Source organism: Grammomys surdaster, unplaced genomic scaffold, assembly GCF_004785775.1.
Source record: "Grammomys surdaster isolate TR1022 unplaced genomic scaffold, NIH_TR_1.0 239, whole genome shotgun sequence".
In the NCBI taxonomy this organism is placed as follows: domain Eukaryota; kingdom Metazoa; phylum Chordata; class Mammalia; order Rodentia; family Muridae; genus Grammomys; species Grammomys surdaster.
This window is the reverse complement of record NW_021604684.1, coordinates 6,009,042-6,036,696: the sequence shown is the minus strand read 5'-3', so window position 1 is coordinate 6,036,696 and position 27,655 is coordinate 6,009,042. Positions and strand designations below refer to the sequence as shown.

Sequence of the window (27,655 nt, the reverse complement as noted above, 5' to 3'; positions counted from 1 at the left end):
CTTGATATGATTTTTCCACAAAACCCTGGCTGAGTCCATGTTGAAACTGAGTTAAACATTCTCCTGGCTAATTAGCATCCTCAGCTCTCTGCGGGTCTGCCTCCGGTAAACACTGAAAGAAAGCCCAACCGAGGGATGGATGTACGAAAGTCCTCATGAAGATTCACAGTCCAGAGAGAGCCAGATATTCCAGAACTCTCTTATTGAAGAAAAATGAAAGAAAAGGAACATTTATGTGGCAGTTAAGGTGGTCAGAAAGTGTCAAGATATGGGGCAGCCATCTTAGAGACCTCCTCAACGGTAGTAGGTAGTACTGAAAGTCACAGAATCTTCTGGCTCCAAATTATTCTCAGATTTGAGGGTGATATTCATTCTGTTCCATCATGCTGGGACCTTAATTAGATGGAATTAACCCAGGAACATAAAGAAGGGCTTTCTGTGTTCGCTTCTACTACTGTGGCTCATTAAATGGCGTATTATGATTGCTGCCTACCTCATTCCTCATTCAAAATAAAAGACCTGTTCTTTCTGTAGGTTTCCAAGGGACACATACAGACAGCAAAACATCTATGTGCCCACTTTGTGTCACTATGTATGTATGTGTGTGTGTGTGTGTGTGTGTGTGTGTGTGTGTGTGTATGTATGTGTGTTCCTTGGTTGTTCTTCACCTTGTTTTTATGAGACAGGGTCTCTCATTGAACCTGGAACCAGGAATTTGGCTAGCCTGGATGGCCAGCAAGTTCCATAACCCAACGTGGGATTTTAGGCATGCACTATTGTGTCCACCTTTTAAAATGTAGGTTCTAGAGAATCAAACTCAGGTCCTCAGGCTTGGGAAGAAAGCTCTATACTGACTGAGCCATCTCCCAGCCCTTCTGTCTCCCACTTTAAAGACACTGTTTACACAGTCCTGCTGCTTCAGATATCTGGTGATAGTATACTTCCCCAGATCAGCTTTCATCTCCTCCCCGTCCCAGCGAAGATATGGCCAGCTGTTTCCAGGCAACCATTCCTAGGGATGCATACAGACTGACTCCAAGTGCTATTTGCAAGATGGAAGGGTCCACTTGGACATATTGCTTAAAATCACTCTAAACCTAGGGAGGCAATAGAGAATGCAGACAGCCACACTACTAGTTTTCTTCTCAGCAAGCAGGCTACTTGAGTCTTACTTGACTTTGTGGATGGCACTAGTGAGGTCTTTTGTCCATCTTTCCTTCTCTGCACAGTGTGTTCAGTAAACATGTCAATCACCACTCAGGGCCTGTCCTGCTTTCTTCCAGCTCCAAGGGAGTCACCATATGCCAATGGCTCATGCATACGCTCCTCTGGACACTTCTAAAATCTGTAAAACTTACATTTGCATCCTTCTTAGAGAAATTAAAGCAAGGCTAGGATTAGAAAACAGCTCACTCATTGTTCTGATGGGCAAATTGAAGCCAAGAATTCTAGAATGTGCTGGCTGGTTTAAAAAACACCCCCAACCCCAGCTTCATCACTCACTCAGGGAGCAACATGGCTTGTGTAGTTACTATACGGTAGGTATTGTACTGGACTCTGGAGATACAAAGAATAAGACTGAGTCCTCTCCCCAACCTTTCCCATTTAGTAATTGGGTGGGTGCCTAAACACAACCATTCCTCACTGTGGTAGGTGCCAACCCAGAGGCATAGACAGCCAAGAGCTGTGAATTATACCTTTTATTTCTCCCCAGAGAAAGAGATCTCAAGTCTTTGAGGTTATGATCTTTCTTTGTTGGTGTTGAGAAAGCTTCCTCCTTGTTCGTTTTAAAGACTCAGGAGCTAACTGGCTATTGTTTGGGGCTCTGATGTCACATCATCTGAACCTGCTGCTTTTACTCTGTGGTTTGTCAGCTTAATGAACAGCTGAGGATCTGCTCAGGGGTTGGAAGATGAAGCCGTATGTTTTTCAGTGACAGGAGAAGAATCTTAATTTCCCAGAAGAGCTTGGCAGGCTGTGAGCCGCCTGGGTTGACAATGCACTCACAGAACCAGGTCACTAGGTTTCTTTCCTTCCTGACTGCCTCTTCCCAGCCACCAAAAACCTACAGCTAAGTCCCTGGATGGACACCTCACCACCGGCCCTACAGAGAGCCATTAGAGCAAGCTCACAGTAGACACCATTAGTAGACAGGTGGGAACATCTGCTTTTTTCTCTTTGGTATTGAATTTCCTTCTCTGCTTTATGCTTGAAAAGGAAAGGAGCCAGACATGCAGGAGCTCACAGAACTGGCCACTGGTGACTCAGTTTAATAGAGAAAGCAGCATCGCTATGTATATTCTGAAGAAAGCTTGATGTGGCAGGAATTTAATGCGTACTTGGGATTCTACAGAGGGCATACAGATGAGCAGGCAAAATCTGATATTGACTCCCTTACTCGTTTACTCAGCTGTCACTCCGCTGTGTGATCCTACTTGCTGCCAGCCAGCATTGCAACCGCTGGCCACTGATCATCTGAAGATGATATGATCTTTGAGAGTTTCCTTGCGGTCCTCTAGTGAGAGCACTGACAAAGCAGTAGGACCTTGGAAGTGAGCGTGACACCCCTGGGCTTAAGGAGGGGGGATAGCATCTGTAGCAAGTGAGAATAAGGCAAGAGTAAGAACTGGAATGTAACTGTTGCCAGGGCTTGCCCACAGCCTGCTGCCATACCCAAAGCCTGATCAGATCCCAGCACTGTGCATATGCCCGCAACCCCAGGATTTAGGTGTAGAGACAGACTCAAGGTCATCTTTGACTTCATAAGGAGTTCGAGACCATCTTGAATTACACGAGACATATGGGGGTGGTAAGACAAGAGTAGGGGGTACCAGCCCTTCTGTTGCTCTTCAAGCCATTAGGTGACCATAGCAAGGAAAACCTCAGTTTTCACTTTGGTAGAGACTAAATTACTTTCAGGTTTCCAAAGCATCCTCTAGGATTCCCCAAGAGAAACCACTGAAGTATAACTCTGGAATTTATGGGGGATGCAGGAGGGAGTTGGGAAATTCCCCTTTCTCAAAATGCAGCCATACGCCCCCAGAAAAAAAGCGCCTTTAGTTTAAAAAAGTCTTTGGGTCTATTATGTAGATGACTAAGGACTGGGTGTGCTCGAGCATGTGTGTGCGTGTGCGCTCGCGCGTGCCTGTGTGTGTGTGTGTGTGTGTGTGTAGTATAAGCAGGTATCTGTTTCAGGATCAAGTACATTATTAGAAAAGGGTTATGCTGCCCCACGCCTTCATTCCACCACCCCATCACCTCCCCCAACCTCTGACCCCCAACTCCTCCCAGCAATGAGCAAAGAGACAACTTGTTGGCAGTGGTGTTCTTATATCAGTCAGGAACAGAGCAGATGGCAGTCCTTTGTTCATCCTAGCTTGATGCCTGGCTTGGTGGCCACAGCTGTGTTATACCGAGGACTCATAAAAATCAAATCAAATCCAGGCAGCACACCACAGTACAGGAAGAGGAAGACAGACAGAGAACAGCAGACCACCATGTCACCCACAGATCTTCCTTCCAGCACACGGCAACAGGCATGCCATAGACACCTGCTTGCCACCACACCACACAGTGTGGATGGAGAATGTCATCTGGGGGCGGCCAGCTGCGTGGCCAGCCTGCATCTGGGGCCACCACAATGCCTGAGTACGTGGTGGTCAGATGCGAGAGGAAGAGAGTATAGGGGTTTGAGCATTGTGAAAGAGATGGAACTGGACGCGGGAGGATGGAGAGGAATAGCCTGTTATAGGTGGCCAGCATGGCTACAGTCTCCACATCCATGGCTCATACCACCACTATAGAACATGAGGATGTCGCTGGTTGTTGAAGCTGTGTGGAACCCTGTGGATAGCCAAGGGCTGTGCTTAACTGGCCACGCCCTCACTGTATACAATTCTCTGGAGAGCTGCCGCAGCAGCACTCGGGAGAGAAGCCCTGCACCTTGCCTGGGCAGCACTGTAGTGCTGGCCCTGGATGATGGAGAGCAGGTGAGCCAGCCCTGAGGACAGAGCAAGATAGAGCTGGCTCCACTACTCATGTGCTGTGAGGTGGCATGGGGGTGGGGGTGATGCCCCCAACCCCTGCACTCCCCTTCCCTCCCAGCCCCTTCCTCTCTCATGCCACTTGCTATCTGCTTAGTCCGGAAATTGGTCCCGGGGTCATGAGTGCTGGTGAGCTGATCCTGCCCCTCAGTGGCTGCAGCACTTGGGAGAGCAGGCCCTGTACCTTACCTGGAGCTGGTCCTGATGGCAAAGGCATGGATAAGCCAGCCCTGGGGGCATGAGAGCAGAGTGCGTAAGAGCAGGAGAGCTGACTCTGCTTCCTGCCAATGGTGGTATTGGTTGGCCTAGCCAAAGCAGTGCTGGAGAACTTGCCCAGGTGATGTGGATAAGGGAGAACCAACAGGCCTACCAGATCAGCTACCACCCAGACCCCGATCCAGGGTTCTGAATTGGCCCGCCCCAAAATCTATATCATCTGCAAATGGCTGGGACGGTGTGTGAAAGGGGCTGTATTGCTGTTCTAAAGCTGTCGGAGCTCCATGACACAGGACCACAACACGGTAACTGGAAGGCGTCCCGAGGAGGATCCAATATTGATGGTGTCACAGAAGCTAGAGATCTCGAACCAGACCAATGACTCATTGTAATGAACATTTGCAAGTGAAGACGTGTGGACAGAGGGACAAACTGTGGGACACACTGTGACATACTACAGCTTCCACAACAAGATCATTTTTCTATGCTTTGTTGTTGTTGTTGTTGTTGTTGGTGGTGGTGGTGGTGGTGGTGGTGGTGTGAGTGTGTTGTTTTGGGGGGAGTTGCAAGGGCAAAGGGCAGATATGAGAGGATGGGAAGATGAGTGAAACTGGGGTGCATGATGTGAAATTCACAAAGAATCAACAAAAAGTCAAAAAAGAAAAAAGATAAGAAAGAAGGAAAGAAAGAAAAAGGCTATGCATGCAGCTAAAACAAATAGCATCCCATGTTGCAAACCTATTCCCCATGCTTTGCCTGCCTCATGGCAACACACAGAGACTTTTGATTTCCCAAGCTAGGTATGTGGCTCAGTGCTCAAGCACTTACTTAGCATGTTTGACACCCTGAGTTTGATTCTCAGCATGACAACAAAAAGAATTTTCTCTATGGATTTGGGTAAGACACCTCCAAAGTCTGATCTCTCTAGTATTTTTTCTTCCTATTTTGTTTTAAATCAGAAAAAGACAGTGTTCTGAACTGGGCTGAGGAGCTTTGCCCACAAAAATTTGAGTCTGGGGTGGCACTTTTCTTAGGATGCTGACCCCTAGTGGTAGAATGGGTCCCCGCGCATCATAGCAGCTGTGGCTGGACGGGGTCTTCAGATTTGCTAGGAAAGAGATTGCATTTGAAAATCCCTTGGCAGCAGAATCCGGACTAATTTTGATAAAGTACTTTTTCAAAAGCCTGGGAGAGAGATGGGAAAGAACGAGGGAGATTGTTCCATGGAGTGCCTGTTGACCCATTAAATACGGCAGACAAGAACTAATCTTGTTCTACCTGCACAGCAAGGTTCTTGCTTTTCATTTTTCTGGCACATTGGGGCCCAGGCAAGAGCTAATTAAATGCCTTCCCATTTCTTAGGGCTGCCTGTCTCTGCCATAGCCCATCTTGCCTTGCGTTTCTGCTTGGCCTCACACCGAGCTGGATACAAAAGCGGATCCTTTCCTGTTTACCCAGATGTGCCAGCTACTGAACTCCCGGTCTGACGTTTTCTAGTTGCTGAGGTTTTTCTAGTGTCTCCTATGCAAGAACTTGATGCATCTCAGACTGGGTCATTTGCCAGAAATTAGAGTGAATGATGTGCCTGTTCGGTGCAGCTTTGAGTCCCCAAAGACTTAATTCTACATAACTACCTAAAGATACTGATGATGTGCTGTGGAATTTTGTTTGCAAGAAGAAAAATTCTTTCTTTGATGTCCTCAAGGGGTTTGCTTTTAGACCAATGTTTCTCAGTCAGCTACTATGTGCAAGGTAAAGGGCTGGGGCAGGCATTTTGTAAGGGGTCTTGTGGCAAACTAGAACACTTGGTGTCCTTTGTTCCAAAAGTATGAGCAGCAAAGCAAGCAAAATCACCCTTGGGTTCAAGATTTCTGCTGGGCAGGGAGAGGGCAAAGGAGAGAAGATGGGGAGGAAAAAGGAGACAACTCATGGGCAATACCTATGTTTCTCCCAGCTGCCCCGGAGCTGACTGAGAGCTTGTTGAAGATAAAAATCAGCTGGCCCAGCAGGCCCATGAGATCAGAAAAGAAGGTTAAGCCAGCAGCAGATGTTCTCATCCCTCCAAGGAGCCTGGATACAGACCCAGGCTGGGAACCTCGGGGCTTTAAGTGGGTCCACAGAGGCTCTTGTTAGTGTTTAATGGAGGGATCAATCAATTAGTCTGCTCTGCCTTGAACTATAGTACAGTGAGTGTGTCCTTAGATGTCTGCAAATTAGAATCATGGGGAGTGTTAGCATTCTGTCTAAACTCCACCCCACAGTCCCACAGTTCCCTGGCAACAGCCAGATAGGCCTGGCCCACTGTAAAAGGGGCTGCTTGCCCCCTCCCCTCTCTTTTGCTCTCCTTGACCTGTCCCTTTCTTGCCTTCTTGGACTCTTCCCTTCCACCCCCTCCCTTCCCTTCTCTCCACGTGTTCATGGCTGCCCTCTACCCCCCCCCTCTGTCTTTCTCTACTTCTACTACCCTCTTAACTCTCCTCCCCATGCCCTGAATATACTCTCTATTCTACTATACCGTCATGTGGCTGGTTCCTCAGGGGGAAGAGATGCCTCGGCATGGGCCTGCTGAGACATCTCCTTCCTCCATACCTCACCACACCCCCATAAAGATATTGTATATCTCTTTATCTTTTTATAAACACATCAGGGGGAGCTTCTAGAACTCTCTATGCCCTGACTATACCCTAGACCATTCACAAGAGGCACCTTGGGAGCATAGTGAAGTACACTTGTTATCTTGATGTGCAGGGAGGACGAAGCTCAGCCCTCTGCTTTGACTTGTTTGGAGAACTTTACTTATAATCTTAAGCATTTTAAACATAAGCATGTCAAGAAGCAAGTGGTTTAGATAAAATGGAGCATTAATAGTTCTCCTATAATAAAAGCCTAGAGACAGAGTTAGCTGCATGAGACAGAGCAGGCAAACAAGCACTAGAGCAAGCAAGACCACATTCTTATTTTTCTCCTTGTCTCCAAGTGAACTAATTCATTCTAGCTCATTCTAGTTTGTTCTAGTTCATTCTAGTTTATTCTAGTTTGTTCTAGTTCGTTCTGGCTGCTGTAACAAAACAGCATGGACTACATGGTTTTATTTATTTATTTTTTTCCAGAGGCTTGGTGACTGGTCTAAGATCAAGCAAGGCACCAGAGAGTTCAGGGTCTGGCAAGGGGCCACTTTTTGGTTTATAGACGGGATCTTCTCGGCGAAGTTGTCTACCGTGTCAGAGATGGGGTCTCTCCAGGGCTCCTTTTATGAGAAAGCTAATCCCACGCGTCAAGGCCCTACCCTTTGGACACAATGATCTTCCCAAGTCCACTCCCTAACAAAACACCGTAAGAGTTAGGATCTTAATGCCAACCATGCTGGATTAGGACTCACCCCAATGACTCCAGGGGTCACTGGGGGACTCTGGGGGACACAGGCCTTCTTCGTATGGTGCTAGCCTCTGACTCCACAGGACATGCCCCTCTAGGCTCAGTATCTTCCTGGGTTCCTGTTGCTCTGTCTTGTTCTGCTCAGAGATGTCTTCCATGGTAAAGACGCCTCACATGGCTAGGTGCCCTGTTTTCTATGCCTCTCCCTTCCTGCTGTCTAGATAAACACTGTACCCTCCTAAGGTCCTCTAGGTCAACCATGATCAGGGCTAAACCTTTAGTTCCTCTAGAAGTGAGCCCATTTCTCTGACCAATCAGTCAAGACCGAATCTTGAACTCTTCAGAATTCCACTTCTCTTTTCTCTTTACTCCTGGGACACACTTCCTGTGGCCAGGTAAAGTTGTTTATTGTTGCCCAAGGATGTGTGGATTTTTGCTGCCTAAGACTGGCTTTGAGATTGTCCCCAGGTAGGATATCTGCCTTTGTTTTCCCTGCTGGTCCATTACCTTCTTTGATGTTCTGCTCAAAATGCACCTTTTTCAGAAGACCAATGGGGGCAGGAACCTGGAAGGGCTACCTACTGAGCAAAAGCTCCACTTTCCTAAAAGCAGCAAGGACAGTGATTCCCGCAGCCCTGCCACCATTCCGTGGACATTTTCAGTGGGAGATTCTTGGTGCTTTAGGTGACTTTGAGGCACTTGAAGCAAAGTAATAAAACTATCACTTGGCTAGAGCCCGGGTTTGGAGGAGCAGGGGGCTAATGCAGAGTGTTCTACAGTGTGGGGGCAGTGGAACAGTGTACCTTAAAAATGGAACCTTGAAAAAATTACCACAGAAATCCATTCTATGACATATTGTCTTTTCTTAAAAGTTATCACTAGTGAAAATGTAGTTAATACAGTTTCAAGTCACGTAGGCAATCTTTTAGCTCACTGTTTTCTCCCAGTGAATAGGAAGATGATTGAATGAAATCTAGATAGTTGTAGCTTTATTGTACTTACCCAAGCTGAAAAGTGTAAAACCTAGTGGTTATGGTGATGATTTACAGTTTTGGAATGCCATCCTAAGTCAGTGTGTGTGTGTGTGTGTGTGTGTGTGTGTGTGACTTTCTATTCACATCCCTGCAAAACAGCTAATTGTTATATCCATTCATTAGATGGGATTCAGAAAGAGTCAGTAACTTTAACTTCACACAGCTATAAGTGTTAAAAATGGAGCCCGGAACCCTAGCTCACTCAGAACTGAGATAGGGTTTTACAAAAGATTTGACACTAATGATCCCATGTGCAGAATGAAGAAGACCTGGGGGCTTTCATCCTTTCCAAGGGACCAGAAAAAGGAAGCTCTTTCTGTCTTTCAGGGAGCTTCAGCATACAGGAGACAGGGATATTCATGCAAAGAGTCAGTGTCTATCGAAGGGTCCTCCATTGGAGACAGCTCCTGGTATTAAGGTACATCTTGATAAACAAGGATGGGGGAAACCTTGGAGGAGAGAAGCAATTACAAAATAAAATCTGTAGGCTGTCTCATGTTGATAAAGGTGCTTTACCGGATGCAGAGTTGGATAGAGGAGCCAGGAGAGGGGGCCTTGGAGTTTAAATAGAATTAGCAGAGAAGTAGCAGTCTGTGAGCTGAGACCTGAGAAGACTTGTCCTGACAAAAGGAACTGAAGATGCTAAGGACCCAAGGCAGAAGTGTTCAGAGAACAAGACCAGTGTTACAGGAGACAATGAAAGAAGCCCTGAGGTCAGGTGAGAAAGATATTTGAGGTAAACTGAGAAATTTCATGGACCTGGCAATGAGTTTCAATCTCCTGAGGGAGACTGAAAGCTTTTAAAAGACAAGTACACCTTGTCACTGGTTTCCTCGGGATCAGCTTCAGGATACTGGTACAATAGTATTGGCAGTTAGGGTCTGAGGACAGTTTTGTTTCGTTTTGTTTTTCCACCAGGATGCTGAAGTCACACGGGAGCGGGGTGTTTGACTGAAAGACGACAGTGTGGTCATCATCTTGGCCCCTGGGATTTGGGGACAACCGTGCCACAGATGGCAAGTCATACTGTCTCAGCTTTTGAGGAAAAATTTCCCTACCACTCTTAAAAAAGGACCAAATTATGATCTCGCTTTTAAAATGCTCAGAACTAATGGTGTGAGATCCATCAGAACCAGGGACCATTCCTATGGGAACCAGGGACCAATCCTATGAGCCAGATTCCAATCACCAGGCTAGCTAGTGAAGAGGAGTGGGGGCGGGGGCTTGGGGTGCCATCCTTCTTTTCTTAGATCTGGGGACCTGAATGAAGTACCCAGAAGTGATACAGATGTGCAAGACTGAAGTCACCTTTGTATGTGGAATGCCTGGGTTAGAATCCTAACCCCAGAATCTCAAAATGTGGTATTATTTGAAGAGTCATTTACCAAGTTAAAAATGAGGTCATTGGGGTGGGCCTTAACCCAATGTGTTTAGTGTCTATATATGCCAAGGTGCAGTTCAGACACAGAGGGAGAACATCCCTGAACACCAGGGGCCACCTACCATTAGCCAAGGGTCTTCTGGAAGCAAGATGTCTGAAGCAGAGATTTCCTTTGCACCTTCAGAGTCAGACAGCTCCACCAACCTGGAGAAGCAGGATTCCCAGCTTCCAGAACAGAGACTCTGTTTACATGTGCCTCCCAATAGTTCTGGTAACTTTGCTATGCCTAACTGAGCTCTACAAATAAGACAAGCACCAAAGGAAATCCTGAAGGCGGCTTACTGAAAGCCACCACGTTAGCATCCAAAGTAGACAGAGAAACAGAAGAAATGGTAGGATGAGAGGAGACAGAGTTTACACCTCAACAGAGTTGCCTCCATTAACCTAGGATAACCTCCATTAACCTAACTTAAGATAGAAGCCAGCAGACTGGCCTTTGACGAGATTTAAGGTGTGCCTTTTGAAAAAGAGTCTCTGAAAACCACAGCAGCACAACTGTTAACCCAAGCTTTTACAGAGAGGCAGGAGAATCAGGTGTTCAAGGTCACTTTCCACTATGCGGCAAGTTCAAGGCCACCCCCAGGCTGAATGACACCCTGTCTCAAAATATAGCAAAAAATGAAAAATGAAAATAAAAAATAACAATTTAAAAAGTCTCTGTTGTGTTTTCCCTTTGGGATCTTTGGGGTTTCATGAAAAACAGAATTTTGGGGAAATCTTGATCAATTGGTTTGATTAGTGTCAACATTTACTCATGGTATTGGAGGAGTCTGATCCTACGGCTGGAACTGGCTGCCGTCTTGCTTGCCAGCTTTGATCTTAGAACAAGCAGATCTGCCAAGTGGCAAGGTTCTGAGACTGAGAGAGGTTTGGGTGCCTCGCTGATTTTTTTTTTTTTTTTTTTTTTTTGTTAAGCCAATGCTGCAGCTGTAGGTCTGTGTAGGCGAGACACTGCTCTGTTCCCTTCAGCACACATGGTCCAATGGAGCAGAAAGTACACAGAGAAAGCAAACCAGAATGAGGTTGTTGGCAAGTTCCTCCCCTCTGCATCCAGTTGAACACATGCCCACCACACACACAAAATGCACGTTTGGAAAAGAGAGGGCTGTATAATTGAGAAGATAATTGGTACTTTTTCAGGCATTCTTTTTCATCAGATTCTATTGAAACCTTTTGCTATGGTGAAGCTCACCAGAAGCATGTCTGGGAGGCACAGGGACAACAGATAACAGGAAATACAAACCAGCTGTCCGGGCGCTCAGCATCGGACCTCTCCAAGTCTTCAGTCCCCAAGCACTCTCATTAGTGAGGAGCCTGCTGTTGGAAATGCACACCTGTTTTCATAACACTTTCCTTTGGGTAATATGCCCATCACAGAACTCCATGGTCCAGCCTTTTAGGAAACTAAGCCAGATCTGTATGTGATCACTGTCAGGTATCAAAAGCCCCTCTGGGCTCTCTGGACCTTCCTACATTGTTGGCCAAGTGAGCACTCAGGTATTTATAGTACTCCTGAGGTGCATTATGGGAGAATCAATAGTAACTGGCTTGTTGCAAATTGAACTAAAACAACAGCAATAGGGCTGAGTGTTGTGAGACCCGGGACCCATGCTTTGGTGTAAGAAAACCTGCTTCATGGTCGCCCTGATGTTTGTGCAAGGAAAATAACACCCAATGGAAGACTGGGCAGCAATGTAGCCATACGAGGCTATCTCCAAGAGCCTTGGCTGGTACGAACCTCATGGTAGTGCCCTTTCTGTCTCTAGGCCTCCAAATCATTGCAAACTTGTAAAAAAAAAAACCACACTGTAATAAATAATATAGGCACTTTGAAAACAAAAACCTGAGCATCCATGAAAGGAGGCAGAGATGGCCACACCAAGAAAGGCTCCAGTGCTTGATTCAAGATTTGATGAAGATAGACAGACAGACAGACAGACAGACAGACAGACAGACCAACAGCAGGCTTACATATGACTGGCTCTTCATATATCAAGCCTTTCTGTGCTGTCTTAACCATATATTTTGTTATTATTTTTATAATAACAAGTTATTATCCAAGAAAGAATGATGACCTGTCAAGAAGGTTCTAGTTGCACCCACACTTAGACACACACAGATGAGAGCTATGGGTAAACAGGATGTGTTCGTGTGTGTATTACCATAGATGAACGGTAGATTATAGATATTAGATAAATTATAGATGACCAATTTATATAGGCAATAGAGATTACATGTGGTAGATGACTAGAGATAGAAGATAGATAGATAGATGATAGATAGATAGATAGATAGATAGATAGATAGATAGATAGATAGAAGATAGATAGATAGATGATAGATAGGAAGGTAGATAGATAGATAGGTAGAGAAAGAGAGATAGATAGATAGAGAGAGAGAGAGATAGAGAGAGAGAGAGAGAGAGAGAGAGATCCTATCAAATATGTCCTAGAATGTCACTGTTTAATACACATCTCTAAAATCTCTGTGACACAAGTCAGCCCCAAGTCTCCCTCATATGGGGGAATAAAAGAAGACAGTGCTAACATCAGAGAGGCAGGGGAGCCATCTCAGAAGCGAGATTAGAACTGCAGAATGCTTTTAGCAAGATGAGACACTGAGTGACAAACGCTTTCTCCTCAGTGTATCCCTTTTCCCATCAAGACTCCAATGTGTAGGAGAAGGGGTTTGCTTCACACTGTTTGACTGAACCCAAGACCTTGCTCTAGCCAAACACTCACCGGCTGAGCTAGAACCCAGCCCAGTTTACTTGTTCTGTTGTTGTTGGTTTGGGTTGTTTGAGGGAGAGACTCACCAAGTTACCCATGCTGACCATGAGCTTTGCACCCTCCTGCTTCAGCCTCCCCAGTAGCTAGGATGATGGGCCTCTGCCACCAGGCCCAGCAGGGAACAGAAGCTAAAGAAGCCAGGAGTGTCCTATTGAAAGCCAGTCCCTCTTGGAGAGGGCTTCAGGCACAGTCACCATAGCTTCTGCCCTTCCCAGGATATAACAGGGAAGGAGGGTGACCTAGAGGAGACCCATAAGGAGCAAGGGAAGGCAGGGCCCCTATAGCTGTTGTACCCTACCTCACCAGACTACATCTAGAACATGGTGGAACCCCAGTTGTAAGATGAGAAAACACGGTGCAAATGTTGTGTGTGCCAGCCAACCTGTTGGGAAACTTCTGAATTACAAAACCTTGAAGGGATGTGGAAAAGCACAGATTCCAATGGGCACATGGCTATGAAGGCATATGTACTTTACCCTTTTTGCTTAAACATGAATTTAATGAAACAGAACACCGTGCCAGGCTATGTACATAGTGCCAGGAAATGGCCTCACATCTGGGAAGCCACCTCCAGCAACAATAGCCTAGGTGACACTGATACAACAACTTGACATTCATGATTGCAGGAACGTCCAGACATCCCAAGGTGAGGAGGTGGAAGGATTTTGAAGGTGGCCAGTCGCAAGGCGGCGTGGAAAACTCTTGTCAACAAACCACGTGCAACACACACAAATAGATACATGATGAGGTGGGGGTGGGGTGGGGTGTACAAACATTAGCTGTGTACACAAACAGTGGGCTGTCTTTGAGACCATCAACAGAACTGCTGAGTCTCCCTACAAGGCTAGTCAGGAAGATCCATGCCACGGTCACTTCAGCAGACAGTGAGTGATAGTGAGCTGAAGAGGACTGACACCCTGCAGGCTGCAGGCTCGCGTCCCCCGTGTGTTTGCAGATGTCCACTTACAAGCCTGTGTGCTGCTGGCTGGTTGTCATTGGTGACGAAGGGATGAGGGATGTTAGGTTTTCTTTTCTGTGGGCGTCTCAGACTCGGGAGCCTTCACTGGTGACGAGTTTGTCTGAACCCTGCCTTTCCCGAGGATTGTTTTCTTGGGCTTCTGGCTGTTGTTTTGAAGGGATTTCAGCCCCAGCATTTTACAGTACTTGTTACACTGGTGCAGCGCTCGAAACTGATCAATGAAGGTCATGGAGCAGTTGCCCTTAAATCCTTTGTACCTGTAAGAGGGTGTGAAAATAAGTTACTTTTTAAAAAAAAGAAGACGTTTTGCCAATTTCAAAAGAAATATTTGAAAGACAAACTAATGGTGAATGGAAAATACATTTATTCCCATTTTTGGCAAGAACAGTCACATGGTTGACAATAAGAAAATTAAAAAAAAAAGAAAAGAAGAGCGTAGAATTCAATGAAAACAAAGTCATTGGCAGACACAGTGCAGACAAATTTCCTCTCAGCCGTAATAATGAGTGTGGCTGTATTTGCCAGCCATCAGCTGTGGTTTGAGTCTGAAAGGTCTTCCATGGGCTTATGTTTGGAATGTTTGGTCCTCCTGTGACTGAGCTATTTTGGAAGGATCTGGAGACTTTGGGAGGTGGAGCCTAGCTGGTGGAAGTAGGTCACTGGAAGCTGGGAGATGGTCCTTAATGGGTGTGTTATCCCTTCCCACTTCCTGTTTTACTCTGCTTCCTGGTCAGCCTTGATGTGAACAGCCTCTGCCACACATTCTGGCTGCCATGATCTGAGTTGCTTTGTCATTGCCTTTCCCATCAGGATGAAAACTCAGAAACTGCAAGCCAAAATAAAGCTCTGTCCCCAGTTCTTGTTGGGTATTTTGTTGTAGTGACATGAAAAACAATTATAAACCACCCTGTCCCACTTGGATTCTGAATAAAGAATACAAGAATTTTGGAACTAGGATAACTTATTTAGCATAGACCCTTTTATTTGTAATTGAAAGGATTCAGTCTAAGAGATGGAAGGCCCAAGGAAACAAAGCTGGATGAAGAAGGCAAGATGCAAAGGCGGCTCTCTGGATCCTCCTCATAGGACAGATCTCCCTCCCATGACCTCCTACCTGTCCTCGGGAGGAGAGGAGCCTGGGCTTTTGTCTTCAGCTGGCTGTAGGAAGAGCCGTCTGAGGCCTTTTCCAGGAGGACTCCCAGGAGGTATTATTTTGGGGTGGGACAATTAGGACTTGAACTGTGAGTGAGTGACTATGGTTTCCCATGCTAACCATGGCAGGTCAGTGTGCCCCTCACATGGCACAAGCACAGGCCCCAAAGCGTCCCTGTCCATCTGTAGATGAATAAGGCTCATTGAGAAAGCTGCTTGTGAGGTTGGGGATGTAGCTCAGGGGCAGAGCACTTGACTAGCAAGCATGAGCCCTAACTTCAAAGCCTAGGACCACTAAGGAGGAAAGGAAGCCACAGATTTGAGGCTGACTTGACAGTACTTCAGACTGGGGTTATGATCCAGTCAGTAAAGTTCTGGTCACATAAGCGGGAGGACATGAGTTCAGATGCGTATAACCTTGTAAAAAGCCACATGGAGAGATGGCTGGGGAGATGGCTCAGCGGTTAAGAGCACTGACTGCTCTTCCAGAGGTCCTGAGTTCAATTCCCAGCAGCCACATGATGGCTCACAACCATCTGTAATGGGGTCCAATGCCCTCTTCTGGTGTGTCTGAAGATAGCTACACTGTACTTATATACATAAAATAAATAAATACATCTTTAAAAATAAAAAAATTTAATTTAAAAAACAGCCACATGGAAGCACACATCTGTAATGTCAGTTCTGGGAGAGGGATGAAGTTAGACAGATCCCCAGGGCTTGCTGGCCAGCCAGTCTAGCCAACCAGGAAGTACCAGGTTCAGTGAGCAGGAGAGTTCACCAGACATCAACCTCCGGCTTCTGCCTTCATGCACATGTACACACATACACAAACATACATGTACATACACTATATAGACACATATACACACAAAAGGGAAGGAAAGAACATGGTCATGGGCTCCCTTGGGCTATGGGCAGGAAGATACACTCTTTAATACTAGTTTTGTAGCTAGAAGAATGATTCTGAAGACCTTTCATTAAGCCACCTCAAAACTCCAAGTTTCATGTGCTGACTCAGGTTTCCACTCCTTAGAAGTATTGCTGAGCCAAAAAGAATGAATTCAGCAGCCATGAATCCCCCCAAGATTGGTGTGTGTGTGTGTGTATGTGTGTGTTGGGGGAGATGTATATGTATGTGTTTGCCTGTGTGTTGGGAGAAGAGTGTGTGTGTCTATGTGTGTCTGTATGTGTCTCTGTGTGTCTGTATGTGTATGTGTATGTCTGTGTGTCTGTGTGTGTATGTGTATGTCTGTGTGTCTGTGTGTGTCTGTGTGTCTCTGTGTTAGGAGAAGACAACCCAGGGTATGCATTGTAGACACAGTACAAACTAGAGTTTATCTGGCTGTGGATAGGGTGTCACACACAGGCATGGTAAATGCAGCCTTGTACAGCCTGGGGCATGTTTCTCAGCCCCCAGGCTCTGCAAGATCAGGCTGAGGGCAGAGTCCCTGGAACCTACTGAGCCTTTTTCCAACAGTGTGAGAAGGAATTCCTCCACTCTTGTCTCTGTGTCTTCCTGAGGACCAGATTCTCGTTTAGAATTAGAAGTCTATATCTGTATCTCTCCATAGGTATCATCTCTCCCAAGACAATGTTTTATGTCCAGGACTCCTGTCCAGAGGAGGCTTTTAGTATGAATGTTCAAAGAACAAGTAAATAGATACCAGCCCCACCAGCAGGGCTCTTTGATCTTAGCCCAGATGGGGTCCCACACCACATTTCTGAATCACTCTTTCTGTTTGTTTTACAATAACAAAATACTCAATGCTACCCAGATGTAATTTGGAAAGAAAAGGACTTTATTTGTCTTGTGATTCTGGTGGCCTCCACATCCTGGTGAGAGCCCTTGGCTACACTGCACTATGGTAGAGTACTGGTCAAGTACAGAAGGGACCAAATATGTGCTGTGACCTTGCCTTATAGGCCCTCAGTCCATGAGACCAATATTAACCCTGTCCTGTTGCTCTCCCCACAATCTGCCTTCCACCAGGGCTTGGCTCTTAACTGTCCCTCTCGTTAGAGACTAATCTTCAAGCCTTCAAGCATACAAACCTCCAGAGAGAATACTCAAACCAGAACACACTTTGAAGCTAGACCCAGGCAGTACTGAACTCAGGCAATGCTGACCAGCTTTTCCAGATGCGCGTGTATTTTTAAGATTTAGCCACCTGGTAGCTACAGAATTAAGAATCTTCCTCTCCTCTAAATTTGTTCTTTGTCTCAACTAGGAGCAAGATTCGCCCTGTTGTTCACTCAAACTGGCATCCACTACCATGAAATGGTTTTTTGCATGGGAAGAAAAATAAGGCAGCATCCATATGTTTCTAGACCAATTAGCCACAGATGCACTCAAAGGACGTGAGTGTAATTTCACCAAGCTGTCCTCTATCCAAGCAATAGGAAACAGTCCTCAGCTTGTGACCTGATTTGCAAGCCATATACCATCTGCTGCCCTCAGGCTGGGTGGAGACCACAGATATAGTCTTTCATGACATTGTTCCAACATGAACACCACTGCAGAAACTCACCACTATGTTTCTTGTTGGTTAGACATACGGACTTGCATAGTAACTCCAAAACACTGTCCTTCCAAGAAGCCCAGAGTGTGATATTATTTTTAAACAATGGCCACTAGAGATCTAATGACTTGAGATGCTATTGGAGTAGGGTGGACCCTTGATCCCAATATTACTGATATTTATGTATGAAGAGAAGAGAAGACACAGGCACACAGGGATGCTATTTGATATCTGAGGCAGAGTTCTACTGAGGTATCACAAATCAAAAACCAGCAAGGATTACAGTCAACCATCAGAAGGTAGGAGACAGGCGTGGCACAGACTCTGGAAGGAACTGGCCCTACTGTGATAGGTAATCTTGGTCGTTCACTTGATGATACCTAGAATCACTAGGAGAAGAACCTCGAGCATGCCTGTGGGGGATTGTTTTAAATTAAATTGAGCTTAGGAGGTCGCCCACCAAGGAAGGCACCAGTCCCTGAGCTGGGAGCCTGACTGTACATGCAATGTGAACAGCTGCTCCAACCTTCAATCCATTTGCTTCTGTGTCATGATGGACTATACCCATGAAATGTGAGCCAGAACAAACCTTTGCTCCCTTAAGTGGCCTTGGTCAGGGTTTTGTTTGTTTCTTTTTTAAGTCACAGCGATGGGAAAACAAAAAGCAAAGCTAAGATACCTGCTGGCACCTTTCAGGCTGATAGTTTCCAGAACTATGAAACTATAAATTTTTATTATTTTAAGCATTTGCCTTGGTGGTAATTTTTATGGCAGGCCTAAGAATCTAGCATAATGGGATAAAAAACGTTGTATTTGCAACTTTTCATGTATGTTCAGTTTTGGGAACCTTAGCTGTGCTGGATCTTACTTGCTGGATCTTTGCCCTTTAATCCTCAGTTATAATAATTTCCCAGCGGACCTTCTACTTGGCCTTCTACTCAAAATGTGCAAAAATGGGACAGCCAGTAGCCAGAAGGGGGCGCCATCCAGTGTGTCTATTAACAAATACCACCCCCAACCCCAGGGGGAGTGGTGTGTGCGAGTTATATGGGAACTTGCTAAAATGCTGATCTGGGCTCAGCGGGTTTGGATAGGGGCTGAAATCCAAACTGCTTTGTTCAGAATCTCTAATTCCAATGTGGCTTTAGAAAGGTCTTTATATTTAAATGAAGATATAGTATGAACTTGGTACTTGAATCCTGTGTCCAACAACATGATAAAACCACACTGTTATTTCCCAGGAAGGAGCTGTAAAGCTGACTCTACAATCTTGCCCTCACTCCACTGAGTGTGGCACTCACTGTCGGAAACAGAGTGAGATTGATTTCTTGCTTCAGAGGAATCTCTGTCTCCTCTCAACATGATAAGACATAGCAGAGCCTTTTAGACCCATGCAAATAGCAACAGATGACTGTGGCCAGATCCTCAGGTGGCATCTTCACAGCTTCCCTGTGCAAGCCACTGCCTCCAAAGACACCCAGAGCAAGGGACCAGTAGAGCAAACCTGTAGAAACGTCCATCTCTGCCTGGCCTACAGTCTCACAAGGGATTGTTTAAAGAACACTGAGTAAGATCAGAAAACCCTAAAGAGCATTTTCCCCATGTGTTGGTAATCCCTGTAGAAGCAAACCAGAAGCCATCTAGGCTGCTGGTAGCTTGATATCCTTTTTGAAGAAAGTGTTCGTTTGTCCTAGTCCTAGGTGTGTGTGTGTGTGTGTGTGTGTGTGTGTGTGTGTACACGTACATGCATACATGTGCTATGATTTAGATCTAGAACATCTTCAAAAAGCTTGGCCCTCATGATGGTAGGCCTAGTGAAGAAACTTTACTGACCAGCTGGGTGTCTTTGAAGGATACCCTACCTTCTGCCATGAGACTTTGTATTTCTCTCGGCCACACATTCAAGCTGTGACCTATTGACTCATCATAGGACTGTATGAGGGCATTGATGGAAACTATGAGCCAAATAGGTTTTAATACAGAAACAGAGCGCTCTCTCTCGCTCTCTCTCTCTCTCACTCTCTCTCGCTTTCTTGCTCTCTCACTCTTGCTCTCCCTGTTTCTGTGTGTGTGTGTGTCTATCTGTGTGTGTGTGTGTGTGTGTGTGTGTGTGTGTGTGTGTGTGTGTGTGTCACTGAAAGTAAAGCCTGAATTTACTCATTAGTTGGTTGGGCTGTTGTCTCATATAAGGACCACTGAGGAGTCTTTCATTCCGGAAACGTGCAGTGATCTGAAATCCCATCATGCCCTGCATCACTTCACACTCATCCTTTCTTTGGTGGCACCAGCTGTGTGGTGGGCACTGCAGGAGGCTGCCATCTTATAGGACAAGCAAACACATCAACCCATAGTGGTAGCATTCCCCAACAAAGATCCATTTATATTGCCTTGTGAACACTCAGGAGGTTTCACAGGGCAAAGGTGGCAGAGGGAAGAGCTTGAGCACAGGTTCAGAGGGACATTTGGAGCTGGAGCTGACATTCTGAGGAGAGATGAGCTGGCGACATTTGCCCCATGAATCAGCACATCCCAACAGTTATTCTAAGGAGCCAAAATCCCATAAGATGCTTTGAAGAGAAAAAATCCTTTCAGTACAATGTTTGAACATGTTAAGTTCATGCTGTACTATTAAGCCATCCCCCTCGAACTGGAATATTATAAATTGCATAAAAATACTATTTAATCTCTACCTCTTCCCTGATGCAACCAAAACACATATCCATCCTTTGAAGATCCCATGAAATATCACACCTGCAAATCCTCTTAAACTATTCAATCCAGAGTGTCCCCAATTTAGATGACAGTAAAAACTTTGAAAAAATGCTTTTGTCAAAATCTATGGGATGTTTTAGGGTGTTCTGGAAAACACATCTGAGTTTAGTTGTAGTCTGAAGGCGTCTGTTTGTTGGCCTTCTCATTGGACAGGTGACCTTCAAACAGCCAGTCTCCACAAACTTAGCCAGCTCTGGCCACTGCCACCCCCTCCCAGGACTACTGAGGTAGTCGCTTCCCACCCAGTCCAGATTATCTGCTCTCCCACATTTACTCCAAGTGTACGGCACATTATGGTCAAGAAGTGCTCTAATATCTCAGTTTCTTTATAACAAAGTCAGCCTTTCCACTGGCTCACGGGTCCTGTCTCTAGCTCCTGCCCTCACCATCCAGTCCTATGGCTCTTCCCTCAGTCTTAGACTAGGCAACTGCCTGCTGCCTCAGTGGAAGCCATTCCTGTTTTTTCCCTGACAGTAATCCCAGCTGGAGGAAAAACACTGTATGCATTCTCCCTTTGCCCCGTGTGGCCTGCCACCCTACACTGTACTTGGTTTAGACGTTCCTGAAGGCGCTGAAAGCATTCTTCTGGACAGCACAGGCCTGGTCTCTATCCACTCTCAATCTGCTCTCTCTGGCCCTCCTGCTAGCCTTGAGTCTCCTTGTCTCCCTCCTGTTTCTAGCCACTGACAGGAGGTGACCAGGAGTCTACCAGGCTTTTCTTTAGATATGTTTGTGTGTGTGTGTGTCCAGAATTGTCCATAGGGCCCAGATAACAACTGACCAGGAGTTCACCTGGGAGTCCCTGGGGTCCTGCCAATGATCAGGGATTTGATAAAGGAGGGTGCTCCAGACAGGAGTAAGAAGACCTCCACGGCTCCCTTCTCAAGTTACTTCAACGGAGCTGTTTTTTAATAAGATTTCTAGGCAGGAGGCAGAAGACCTCCGTGCTATTTCTACCTGGTAGAGATACATGTTCTCTCTAGCTCTGCTGGGCCTTGGCGATCCAAGCACACACATAGTTCACTGCTATAATGTCAGTCTTGCCAAAATAGTAAAATGTGCCCTGCTCCCTCGAAAATCTCCAAGCAGCCTCAGTGGTAAGGACTGGTCAGATATATCAGTCAATGGACCAACTAACTCTACAGCTGTGTGACTTGGTCAAATAAAACTAGAAGGTGGGCTACCTTCCAAAGCTAGGGGACAATGGCAGCCACCTGGAGTAGATATTTAGGGTGTTAAGGTACCAGTGTATTAGGTCTATGAATTCTCAGAGGCCTGGTGTTGGTGAGACATCTCAAATATTTGATGTTGTACAGTGAGTGGCATAGGTCCTTCTGTGGGGTACATTCAAAAGATGCCGGCAACCTTTGATCTAAGTCTTTTTGTTTCCATTCCTGCTAGCAGATTTGTATATTGCTTTAAGTAGTGCGCCCAGCATTACATAGTAACCTTTCTAGGGTGTGGTGCTGATGAGGAGATTCTATTCCTTCCCATATTTAAGTCACTGTTGGTGGTTCCTCTCCATGGCCACTTGTGTGTGACACTGGACTGGAATAAGCATCCAGGTAACCCTTGTCCCTTCTGCCAGTGGGCACACAAGGGCTTCTTAGGGTACTGCTCTGGATTCCGAGGGTGGAGTCTTTTGTCTCAGAGTAGTTGAGCAGACCTGGCAGGCAGGCCCTGTGCCAGCCAGTGACAGCAACTCTCCTCGGCTACATCTGCCCTTCCCACTGCACTTCTGGCCCTTCCCAGGGAATAAGTCTGAGTCTCTTACATGTGCTTTCCATGTCAGCAATGTCTGACAGCCCTTGTTCTTCCTTCCAAAGGTAGAAAGGACCGTCATGTTGGGCAGCCAGGGTGTCTCCGGAAGCTACTCACAAGCATCTTATTTTAGCACAGCAGTTACTGGTGACTGACTGAAAGACCGACTCAGAGTACCTCTTTGTTTTACTTCGATGTAGCCATGTGACTGGATCTTTTTTTTTACACGCGGGGGGGGGGGGGGTGAAGGCAGAGGAAGGGAGAGAGGAGGAGAGAGAGCAAAACATTGCCTCTGCTGCCCTCTAGTGGCTACGTCACAACCTCCACACTACCGCCTAGCGAGATGCTTGCAGAACCCGTGGTAATAAGTATAGATCTGTTCTGCCTGCATGTCTTGGTTAAGTTTCCAAATCCCCATTTACAAGATTGAATATCTTTCCTTGTCTCTCTCAGAGAACTCTAGATGTCCAAGGAACTCAACTCAGAAACGTGATCCAAGAGCCAGTTCAGGTCTGCAGTCTACCTGGAGGGCAGATGACACTCCAGACATGATCATACTGACGGCCCAGGAGGAGTTCGACACAGGACCGTCTGAAAGACCATGCCAAATAAAGTTAAAATAAGCAGATTATAACGGCTCCTTATTTTTATGAGATTATGGACAGATTATTTATATGACAAATAGCATCTCAACCTTCATTTGAATACCCCTGACTTAATTGGGAAACAAGACAGGTTGCATTTATTTTATTATTATTTATTAAATTATTATTATGTGTTTATATATAGTGCAGGTTGAAATATAGGGAGATATATATATATATATATATATATATATATATATATGCCTGTGTGTGTGGTTATGGAGGACAGAGGATAGCCTCAATGTTATTCTTCATGTGTTGACCACTTTTGGCTTTGTTTTTGTTTGTTTGTTTTGTTTTTGAGACAAGGTCTCTCAAGGGCTTAGAACTGACCAAATAGAACAGATCTTCCTGTCTCTGCCCACTCTCTCTGCTACTGGGATTCCAAGTGCAAGCTAAAACATGATTCTCAGACTTGAGCTAAACTCTTTATGCTTGCACAGTAAATACTTTACCAAGTTAGCTATCTCCCCTTCACCCCTTCAGCCTGGAGATAAGTTTAAGTGGTGCAGAGATCCGCTTTTCATGATGCTGTTCTTCTCTACAGCCAAGCACTGCCAGGGATCAGCCTTCCATAGAACTCACTGGTCTCCCAGTCCATCGTGAATAAGCTAGGCTTGCTACAAATAAGGGAGTATGTTTAATGAATCCCTATTTGCCCAACCCCATTCCTGTACTCTGAAAGTCTGTCACTCTCCTCGTTCTTCCTCCTGTTCCTCGGAATCCAGTATGAACATGTTCCCTCCTATCTCTCATGGCACCCAATGTGAACATGTTCCATCCTAATTGTCATGGCATCCAGTGTAAATTTGTACCCTCCTATCTTTTGTGGCACCCAGTGTGAACATGTTTCCTCCTATCTGTCTATCTGCCATGGCACCCAGTGTGAATGCGCCTGTCCTATCTGCAGATCACCTTGGAACCTTAACCCTTTCCCAGTTTGCTGCCATTAGTCACACTCCATTTGCAGCTTTGGCTTTGAAGGAAACGTTTCTTCAGTCAAATCTTGCTTTCTACCGTTTGAGATCTACCCCTGGGCATCAAGGGTGCTTAGCCTGCCTCCCCCACCCCTGTTCTCCCTTCTTTACACTTAGAGAATGCCACTGGCCCTCCCTTTCCCTTCCCCCTCCCTCCCCCATACCCTGGATCACTGCTGGCTCTGGCCCTGCTCCAGAGGGAGGGGGAGCTCGGGAGTCTAGGCAGTGGGCGTGGTTGTCACAGTTCACTCTAAGAATGAGGATCTGTAAGGAAGGGCAAACTCACTTCATCCTCTGAGAGGGTCTACTTTTATCGATTTTTCCAATCAAGCTTCTAATACAGTTCTGTTTTTTTTTTTTTTTAAAATGTGACTTTTCTTTAAACTTCTAAAGAAAACTTTAAAACCTGGACATGATGATCTATTGTCTTTTCAAAGCTCTCAAACACTGCAGAATTCCCCTCCCACTTCTACTTGGGTGGGAAAGCAGGCATAAGTGACACTTTACAGGCAGCATTTTGCCCTTGGCTCCGGCTAGCCTCTCTTTAATGGGTCTTGGGCAGCTGTCCCAGGCTAGAAAAGTAACATTAAAGCTGAGAACAAAACCGAGGGCTTGGATTTCTTTTTAAATTAGGAGAGGTGGTGCCGTTTGGAGCTCTCTGGTTCCTGGAAGCTGTTGACATGCTTCTAAAGATGTTGTAAATCACTGTGCTCTTACACGCATCTTGGTTTAAGGGTTTCCTGAGCAGCTTTGGTTGAGTTAGAGGGTTTTCTAAGTCAGCAGTTCTCAACTGTGGGTCGAGACCCCTTTGGGGATTGAATGAGCCTTTCACAGGGTCACATATCAGAATGCCTGCATCAGCTAGTTACATTACTATTCATAACAGTAGCAAAATTACAGCTATGAGATAGCAACAAAATAATTCTATGGTTGGGAGTCACCACAACTGTTTGAAGTTATGCTATGGAATTTTGTATCTTCTGGCATTAGGCTGAGGCGAGGAAAAGGGAGCTCCACGGAGCTCACACCCGTTGGCAGAGTCGTGGTGATACCTGACAATCAGAGGTCTTCATAAGTCGGGCACCACAGGTTAATGGAAATATCCATCCTGGTCGGCTGCTAAAGGGATTGACTTTTAAGGACCTCAGGCACAAAACAGCACCAACAGGAAGAAACTAATCCCACCCAGACATCCCATCCATCAGACAAATGCCTACAGCACTACAAGCCACGCTACCACCAGGAGAAATAGAGGTAAACAGCCTAGCCCAGATTTGGACCAAGTCTCCCAAAAGCTCTTGACTCTTCCCCCTCCCCGCAGTAGCATCATAACCCCTCTGACACATTATATTTGCAAGACCAGTGTCACGCCCAAATGCCCTGAAGCCTACAGCGATCAGGGCTCTTATCAGTGCCATGAGGTGAGTGTGAGAGACAACTGCAATGTTAAGAGTTTATCATCGCAGAATAGGTTTTCAAAAGGAAGACAGCAGGGGAAGCTATCCAAACCACATCTTGGTTCTAATGTGAAATGGAGAACGTTGGGCTATCATGGGTTCATGAACCAAACCTATGGTTTCCACTACTTTTCTCATTGCTACAGCAAAGTTCTCTACAAAAGCAACTCACAGAAGGAAAGGACTACTTTGGCTCACAGTTGACAGGTACAGCCCATCACGGCGTGTCGCTGGGGAAGGTGGCAGAAGGGTAAAGCTGTTGGCCACATAGCATTCACAGGCAGGAAGCACAGAGATGGAGGCCGGAGCTCAGTCTGCCTTCTTCTTAATCTACATGGAAAGGCACCTCCCAGAATCGGTTTCCTACCTCCACATGGGAATTGTGGCTGGATATGTGTGCATGCACACACACACACACACACACACACACTCACAGGAAAAGAGAATATGCTTTAAAACATTGTTTGAAAAAATCATGAATAGTCAGTTTTTCTTCGAAGGGGCCCAAGCAAAGCAGCAAAACAGGACGATCTGTGAACAGCTTGGTAAATAGTCACCTAAGCAGGCAATTGAGCAAACCAACATTCTTGCATTCAACCAGAAAAACAAAATCAACAACAGGAATGAGAAGTAAGTATTTGATTTTTTTGTTTTTTTGAGACAGAGTTTCTCTGTGTAGCTCTAGCTGTCCTGGAACTTACTATGTAGACTGTGCTGGCCTCGAAATCACAGAGATCCACCTGCCTCTGCCTCCCAAGTGCTAGGATTAAAGGCGTGCGCCACCAGCAGCAGCAGCCTGAAATAGATTATTTGAATGACTCCTGTAGTAATCTCTTGTACCCGTGAGTCACCCAAAGGAGGTTTTTTTGTTTGGTTTGGTTTGGTTTTTTGTGGGAAAATGAACTGAAATATATATGTGTAATTATTGTACCCAACTGCAAAAGACAAAACAACAAAAACTTTCAATAAAGAAGATGCTAAGTATAGAAACTGGGGTTTTTGAGCTGAAAGCTATCTCAATGGTGCCAGAATATTCTCTCCCCATGACACTCCTGTGAGTAGTTGGTCTAGAAATGTGTTTGCCAGCATTCTTGTTTGCTTCAGAGTTAGGAAGCATATGTGTTTCCCTCTGAGAATAAAGTCCATAAATATTTTATGTAAGTAAAGGAAATGAATTGGATTCATCCCTAGATCATTTGTCATTCACAGCAAAGACAAGAAATCCACTCTGTCCACATTAGCCAGCAGCCTTTGCCGGAAGCCCAATGTGAAATGACACCGATTTCATTTTTTTGCTACTCACCCTCTAGCTAGTGTTGCTATGCCAACGTCGGTTAACTTCATTCCTACACCTGTGGAAAGAGAGAGCAAAGACAGAAGTTTGAGTTGCTAGGTGAGGCACAGAGAGGATTGGTCAGATAGGGGAGGGGAAGCTTATTGTCTTTCTGGGTCCATGTGGACTTTCCTCCCGGAGAGCCTCAGGAGACTCACAGTCACACCTGTGTCTGCAGAAGGGGTTAATGATGGGGGAAGGCAGACCTGTGACTCAGGCAGCAGTACCCAAGTCAGGCCTCCTTCAGGTTTGTTCTAGACTGAATATGAGACTTGGCACTTTTCCCATGAGCTTTCTCCCAAGAAATGCTATCTCCTGGACTTAGGTTTGGTCCCCTGCTCCTCACTGAAGCCCTCAAATAGAAGGAAGCATGGTCAAGGACTGGCTTGGTCAACAGCAGCAGTAAGAACGTTCAAGGCAATGTGTTCAAAGAAAAACTCCACCTACGCAATTTCTCACTTCCACAAAGAATTTCCAGATTCTAGGGAACATTCACAAGTTTGTGAGAAGACTTTCAGTCATTTGGCCCGGGAACAATAGCATTTAGAATCCACGGCCTGGCCGTTTAAGACTTTTAAGATCATGGAACCACAGTAGCGTTGGGAAGAACCAAACTCAAAACAGTAAAACAGCTACTGAGCTTCCCACGCTGGCTCAGCAAAAAGCCACAGATGTCCTTGTTAAAATCCCAAGCACACAGGATGCTCTCTGCTACTGTCCGCCCAGGAAAGGCAGCTGGGAAGTAGTTAGGGGTCCAGAGGTGTAAGGAAAATAGACCGCCTGCTATCTTCCAGCAAGAGGAAGATGAGCATCCTACTACAACAAAGGACTGCCCACTCTCCCTCTGACCCAGCCTCAGCCGTTATCCTTAACTACTCCCATGCTAGCAGATGGGAAGAGCACCGGTTCTCATACCCAGAGTATGGAGGTCCCCCGGGCCTTTGTAGCATCTTCTTGCTCTATCCATGTATTCTTTCTGCTTCTGACTTTCTACGATGGCACCTCTAGGCACTTCCCCTACCTCAGTGCACCCCACCTGTGCAATCCAGTGGTGACCCGTTAGTCACCTATGACATACCTCTGACTCTGGGATCTATAAGAGCCAGGCTGTAAGCAGTGGTATCTCTGCCAATGAGCAGGTAACTTGGGCATAGAGCAGC

General features: G+C 45.9%; 1 protein-coding gene and 1 non-coding gene across 2 annotated transcripts in view; one reads left to right on the top strand and one right to left on the bottom strand.

The window, feature by feature from the left end:
- The first annotated feature begins 3,283 nt into the window (after window positions 1-3,283).
- On the top strand, window positions 3,284-3,426 carry LOC114626817. The gene has a single exon (XR_003712295.1). It is a non-coding gene; the product is annotated as a small nucleolar RNA SNORA48 (small nucleolar RNA).
- Window positions 3,427-13,376: 9,950 nt separating this feature from the next.
- Alpk2 (alpha kinase 2) overlaps window positions 13,377-27,655 on the bottom strand; it is a 126,000-nt gene continuing 111,721 nt past the window's right edge. The window contains exons 12-13 of the mRNA XM_028774303.1: window positions 26,466-26,514; window positions 13,377-14,134 (exon numbers count right to left, since the gene is read on the bottom strand). Coding sequence (XP_028630136.1) covers window positions 13,918-14,134; window positions 26,466-26,514 — 266 coding nt within the window. The 3' untranslated portion in view covers window positions 13,377-13,917. The remainder of the gene's footprint in view (window positions 14,135-26,465; window positions 26,515-27,655) is intronic.